The 7,184-nt window shown below is 37.2% G+C and overlaps 1 protein-coding gene across 1 annotated transcript in view; it reads left to right on the top strand.

Annotated features, from left to right (window-relative positions):
- The window catches only part of baiap2l1 (BAI1-associated protein 2-like 1), a 21,966-nt gene extending 16,090 nt beyond the window's left edge, over positions 1–5,876 (top strand). The window contains exons 13-14 of the mRNA XM_015377036.1: positions 2,710–2,750; positions 2,850–5,876. Of these exons, the coding sequence (XP_015232522.1) occupies positions 2,710–2,750; positions 2,850–2,922 (114 nt within the window). The 3' untranslated portion in view covers positions 2,923–5,876. The remainder of the gene's footprint in view (positions 1–2,709; positions 2,751–2,849) is intronic.
- The last annotated feature ends 1,308 nt before the right edge of the window (positions 5,877–7,184 follow it).

The raw sequence follows: 7,184 nt of genomic DNA, 5'->3' as shown, positions 1-7,184 counted from the left end.
CACACATCTGGACTGTGATTACTGAGGACAGCCGATTGAGCTAGATTTTATTGGGGGGTTTCAGGATAAAGGGGACTAGGCATACATGAATGCCAAAGCATCCAGCTTTCTATTTAGAAGGAAGTAATTTCCTGACTGTATTCACTAGTTGTTCGCAGACTCTGACCCCTATTCTAATCCAGAGCCTCATCTGTGATGCTAAGTTAACAAACACTTCAGCTCGGAGTGTAACTTAACAGCAAATACAGCTTTTCTTCAGCTGCTACACCCCTCCCCTGTCTGTTGCTGCCCAGAAGTTTAGGGAAATTTGTTGCACCAGTTGTCTTTATATAAAAGCTGCCGAAGCAGGAAACTTCTCAAGTTAAATGTTTTTATAAAGTTTGTCTTCATGTGTCCTGGACTGGAACAGTTATTGTTTCCTGATGTATGACGCCATAACACCACCTCGCCAGCCCAACACACGGCTTGGACTTTCGGTCCAGTTCTTATCGAGGGTTCAGTGCTCCACCCACGCCCCGGGACACTCCTCTGTTCATGTTCATTTCCTTCAGGGCGTTTCCTGCTGAAGCCTCTTGTTTCCCTGGGTTGGTCGGCGCACAAATACAACGTCAAGGATGAGTGCAAAACACAAGGTGGAGCGTTATGTTTGGGGTTAAGTAGTCTGCTGAATTATTGCACAGTAAGCAGGCGAGTTCGGACATGCTCCACTCTCCTTCATCCCCTTCGTTGTCCTCTGTTGCTGCTGCTGCTGCAGAGTCTGCAGTTATTTCTGTACCTGCTGCATCAGGGTTTACCTAAACTCTGGGACTTCCCCTGAATCACTGAAAGCAGCATTGAAACCCTACTCCCTTAAACTATAATATCTATTTTTGATTCGAATAGATGCAAAACATTGATGCAATGTTTACTTAAGCACAGTTTTGTCTCATCTTATCACACAGATAATCTAAAAGGATGCCATACAGTCACATTCATGAGCTGCAGACTTCTTTTTTTTTTTGAGACAAACCGTCACTCAGATCAGAAAATAACAGTTTGGACCTTAAAGCCTGACCATATTACATTGCATCTGAGTTTTTCAGGAAAATTGAAACAGTTGAGTTTCCTGTAAAGTTTTAAAAGCTAATACATTTCTGGTAGATTTCCTGGTTCTTGAAAGCTGGAAAGTTTCCACCTATTATTTTGAACAAATTCTAGTTAACTAATTTCTCTACAGATTTTATTTGAAAAGCTCTAAACATATTTCTAGATGCTTTGTTGCTGTTCATCAGCCATTAATTATCTGGAGATGTGCGTGCCAGTTGTCATAACAGGATGCAGGACTCTGAATGAACATTTAACATAGAGGAAATGGTTCAATTATGAAATGCTTTTTTTTTTCACCTCACCAACACGACTTCGTCTTCTCACAGTAATAACTTCCACACTGAAGAGTGGTGTAAACCCAACATTTGGTAGTGGTCTAGTTGAAGACCAGCTTCCATCGGTCACTATCCGATCTCACAGTGAATCTCTATAATAGCACTGTGAAATGTGGTTTCTCTGAGATTATTCCCTCTGTAATCCACAATGTTATTTCTTTTCTTCTCTCAGACTAACTAAGGTCAGATGCAGCTTTATGAGTGCTTAGGATAGCTGTGTGATGATTATTAGGTGCTAGACTGGATTCCTCAGCCGACCTGTGACCGAGGGTTTCAGGTGTTTTTAGTTAGTTTTCTCAAAACCTTATTCTATCATCAGACGACAAGGATGCAATTTGCATCAGTTTATTTTACGCCTGAATTAAAGTTTTGGCAGTGTCTCCTTTATTGAAAGAAATCTCTGAAACAATCAGTGTTTTCTTTGTTCAGTTAACACTTACACTCATAAATTACACGTGTTGTTATCTCTGCCTGGATCTGCAGCTCAGATGAATGCTTCAGTGCTGACTATCTCACCGCCTCATTACTCAGATTTCTCATCTATAAAGTTAGAGGTTGAAAACTTGCACACGCTATGGGTTTCTATATTGGTGTTTTTAAGAAGTCTGCTTTCTGCTGCAGTTTAAATGGATCCTGATTCATGAAAGGGTTTGTCCGTTCTTGCTTTGTTTTTAATAAAAAACTCGATGGGGTCAAAAATTGGTGTGCATTTAACCTTCCTGTCATTAAAATCTGTAAGGTCACAGTTCATGGATTATGTAATTACATATTTGTCTTGCACATTCTGCGCTGATATGTGTTTAAAAAATGTTGTCAGATTTCAAATACAGCTGTGCTGTGTGATATCTTGGTATCTCTGCCCTCTGGTGGAAAACCTTGACATTTTCATTTACAAAAGTTGAACTTGGAATGTTAATAAATACTAATAATTGACTCTAGCCCAATACTAAATTATTGCAAGAGGCAATGATTTGATAAAATTGGAAAGGTTGGTGTAGTCTTCCTGTAGGGTCATAGTCCCACATAAATAACAGATTTTACTGACAGCTGATACTACTTTACATTTCTTTACTTGAGTTTGATGACAGATTGTTGTTCTTGGGTGTTTGCCAGAGAGGGGTACGTGTCTCTCAGCAGCTACATAGTTCAGATTTCTGAGCAGCTGATATAAATATGTCAGAACTGAGCTGGAAGACTGCTTGCTCACTTTCAGACTTTTGAAACTCGTCTGGCAGCTCTGACTTCATCTGCTTCACTTCATTAATAGTCCTTTTTGTCTTGTTGACAGGTGTCATTAGCTAATGGGACTGCAAAGCCTCCTTTCTTAGGGTGAGTGATGCAACCTAACCAACAGAATCTCATAGGTTTGGCTTTATCTTCAATCTTGACTTTATATCTAACTGATGTCTTTCTCTGTTTTTGCTGCAGAGGAGGAAACCCATTTGCAACAGTCAAGCTGAAACCGACTGTCACAAACGACCGCTCAGCGCCTGTCATCTAACAAAAAAAAAGTTTATTTTATTGCCACTATGCCTTCTTTGGAATGGAAGCCCACAGAATATTTCCCTTACATCTCACCAGCCTGAATGCTTACCTCTAAGCCCTCCTGTTTGTTAAATGGGTTTGCTGTCACTGAAAATGTTTAAAGTGTCCATAACAGGTTAAAATTGTACCACCGAGGCCCCCTTCACACTGACCTAAGATTACTCTGCAGGCTCTAGTAAAAATAGAACGGTTCTGCCACAGACCCAGAAGATTCCCAAACAATCCACAAATATCCAATTAAATGTGACACGTTTCTGCTACTCCACCAACAGTTTCAGCCTTAATGGTGAAATGTAAGGCATTCTTTCTAAAAGTACTTTTTGTTGTTTGAAAGTGGTTTTTACATTTAAAGATCACTACCTTTTCTAGTTTTCAGGTGATATGCACAATTTGGAGTTGTATGTGCACGTTTCACTGCTATGGCCCTTACTTTAGTAGAAGTACAACACATACCAATCTTCATAGGTGAGACCTCTAGCTTCCCTTGCGTTTGGGGATATTTTTTTTCACCTCTTTTTGATTGGGGGTGTTGTTCTCTGTGGCTGTTTTCAGCTGGTCATTAAAAATGCGAACACTATGTGCATTAGGTTCTAATTGTCCAGAACCTAATGCCAGAACATGTATTTCCTTGTTCCATCTGAAGCAATGGCAGCCCTCTCTGTTCTTCCTTAACCTGCTGATAATATTTATTAAAAATGTACATTGGCTCATATTTTCCTCTTACAGCCTGTGTGCATTTTCAAAGATTTCGTTTTTTGGTATATAGACCAATATAACCTTTATTTAACACTTAGATTACCCTGTTGTATTTTAGACTTTAAATCTTTAGCTGCTTCATCTCAATTATTCAATGAAAAGAATAATATAATGAAATAAATATTCAGGGTGGAATAAAATTTGATGATTAATTAAAAATGAAAATACAAAGACATTCTTAATTTTCAGAATCATTTTTTTAGTCCAGCATTTTTCATTATATTTTTTTAAATACTTAAAATGATAAATACTTTCAAGGACAAATACCTTGTCACCATTTATTTGCACCTGTGTAGATAGAAGTTAGTATTGGCTTTAATGCAGTAAAACTTAACAGAGATAAGATGCTGTACTTGACTTATGTAACGCCTAGAGAACTCTGTTGAAAACAAGGAGACGAAAAAGATTAGTAGTCATTTGAACTCTTGCTTATCAGAGACTAAAAGTATCGTTATGACTGTTTCACTAATGACATCCATTTATATAGTTTCTAATCACTTTTATACAGGCTTGATCATTCTTATTACGGGGAATCTCCAAAATTGACGAATAATATGACACTTCAGCACGTAATTTGAAAAAAGAAGTCTTGAAATGTTAAAATAGTTAAAGGAAATAAAGAAAATATTTTTACAACAATAGAAGGAAACATTAACATTCTGATTTTTTTTTTTATTTTTCAAAAAGTAGACACTAAGATAATGAAATGTTCTGGATAAAATACACAGCTTCCTTTGGAAAAAATTGAAGAATGTTTTGTATAACTTGTAAACTAGAAGAAGTAAAATCCAGAAAAGGATTTTTTTTAATACTTGGCAGATGGTGTTATTCATCTAGATATAGACGGTATATGTCAGCAGCGCATTCTGCCTGGTGTGAAGGGGGCCTAACAAAGAGTAGAGCTCAAAATGCCCCAACCTGGTTTTTGTAAATTAATACTCCAAAATGTTTTGGGTTCTCTGATCTCCACCGTATGAGGATGTACGCAAAGCAGCATCAAGTTGCAGTCCCAGATTACTGGGCATGATAAACAGAAAACTTCACTGGATGAAGTGCATGCTTTTCCTCTAGTTTGTCTCTTTAAAGGAGATAAAATGTTGTCCCAGATCAGAAACTGTGTCCAAACTACTATGATAATTTCAACATCCCAGTCAAAAGTTCCAAGGTAAACATTTAGGGAAAAAAAAAAAGCAATTTAAGCAACGAGCCTGATGACCTTCTATACTTTTTGACTAAAAGCCCTTTTCATTACCTGTGGAGCATTTTGATTTCTTAATGCAATAAAACAAATAGTAAATTTTTTTTTCTGGAGATATTTATCCAGTTTTGCTGCCTTTTGTATGTTTATTGATGCAGACTTGCAGTTGTTGAACAGCAGGTCATTTTGGCTGGATCTCCAAGCATCAACTGAGAATATGGAAATATAGTTATAAGGCTTCAACAACCTTTTTTTTTTTGTTTAAAGGAGAAAACTAAGGATTAAGATGCTTGTATTGGAACATAAACACTCCAGCTGCCTTCCTGACTTGCCAAAATACTATCTTGTTAGAAAACTGTTGTTCTGTCTGAGACTTTCTGGGATGCAGAGAGGTGGTTAGAATGAAGGGAGACACGGCCGTGTGGTCGGATTGTAGTTCTGAGTAAGGCATTTTTTTTTTTATTGCGTTTGTTTATATGGATTATTTAAATAAACTGTGTTCAGTGTGAGACATAAAGCTCCTCCTGATCTAGATTTCACTGCTGGGGTGTAATTTAAACCACTTTCCAAATAGTTTTCGTTTTAATATTAATTGCAGAGTCACATGTAACATAATGTATTTTAATGTACACTTTAATGCTAACAATTTTTTTCTCTGGTTGATCATTAAAATGTTTGTGAATATTGTGCTTGTATGAAAATGATCTGCGGCTCTATTCAATCTAATGCTACAATGAAGCAGGACATAAATCTCATGCTTATAGATGGATATTATGCCGAACCATAACACTGTTTACACTTTTGCAGCTTTTTTCCAATAAAGATACTACGTTATCTCAGTTAATCGGAGGTGTTTGTTCTCCTACTTGAGACCTGTGTTTAATTTTTTTCTTCTGCTAAATTGGAATGTAAACTATGATTCTTTCTGATGTTAAAGCTCGGCCTGTTTTTCAGTGTAGTCCTGTTTCTCTGACTGTGACTGGCTGGATGTGCTCTCTTCATCCTCTGACATGGGAGCTCATGATGAAGTGTGTTATAAATTGGCGCTATATAAATAAACTGAATTGAATTTAAAAAATCATGGGCATTAGTGCCACATGGTGAGAAACCTGGGAAGAATCGTTTCCTGTCTATTCCCGTTCTTCTGGTCTTAGATGTTCATTTCTTGTGAATTTTAAAGTATTTCAGCTCTAAGACCGGTTGGGATCCCATTACGCTTTCTGGTTTCAGTCTGGCTTTTAAAGGGTAAACTGAAACAAGATGGATGTTTAAAAAACTTTGCATAGTGCAGAGGAGGCTCCATGCTGTGGCTCTGTTTCTCTGAAGGATCTGTGAATCCTGTTGAAATGCATTTTTAAAATATCTTTAGCATATTTTGTGTGTTTATTGCAACAGCAGGTGGGATCTCATGCAAAACATTTTGGGATGAGTTAAAATGTTTTGATAAAACTCCAAACCAACAAGTCTGTCTGTTCCTGCCACATGCAGAATCTCACCGTCCCAGCATAATCTGAAGATCTCAGCAAACGTTTAACGCTGCAGCTCAAAGTTCAAATAACAAAAACTTTCAGAAAACATAAAGATTATCTTTTAGGAACATAAGGGTTTTTAAAATTATTAAAACTGTTTGCAAGAACTAAACAGCATTCCTGTTTAACTATCTGTATACAGGGGATATTGCATTGAACCTCTCTGAATTAGCTGAGAGCGCCATCTGTTGGAGGTAAGCACCTACTGTCGATTAGAAAGCCTCAATTTCAAACTTGGTCCAATTCACTGCAGAGTCCTGCTATCTGCAGAAGTATTTGAATAACACAGCAGTTGGTTGTATCAGATATGGACAAACAGCCAAGTACAGGGGGATAGTGGGCATCAGTGGTGTGGAAATAATCATGATTATTAAGAAAACAAAGATTTTAAAAGACACATGAACAGATTAAAGAATATTACAATGATGAGTGAAGAAGCTGAGGAGGTAAAAGAGCATAAATACCTGGACATGAATGGAATGGAGATGCAACTGTGAAGGTTGTTAATGGTTGTTGTGAAGGTTCAGCGTTTGCAAAAAGATGCGGTAAAATGTCGGCTGTGGAGAGTAAGATCTGTCATTATCTCAGAATCAGAAATACTTTAATAATCCCATCCCATTTTCATTACATGCTCTAGCTATACAAACAATTTCTATCTATCTATCTATCTATCTATCTATCTATCTATCTATCTATCTATCTATCTATCTATCTATCTATCTATCTATCTATCTA

Source organism: Cyprinodon variegatus, unplaced genomic scaffold, assembly GCF_000732505.1.
Source record: "Cyprinodon variegatus isolate N-32 unplaced genomic scaffold, C_variegatus-1.0 Scaffold146, whole genome shotgun sequence".
NCBI classification, from domain to species: Eukaryota; Metazoa; Chordata; class Actinopteri; order Cyprinodontiformes; family Cyprinodontidae; genus Cyprinodon; species Cyprinodon variegatus.
Note: the sequence above shows the minus strand (reverse complement) of the source record. Positions and strands in the feature narration are given on the sequence as shown.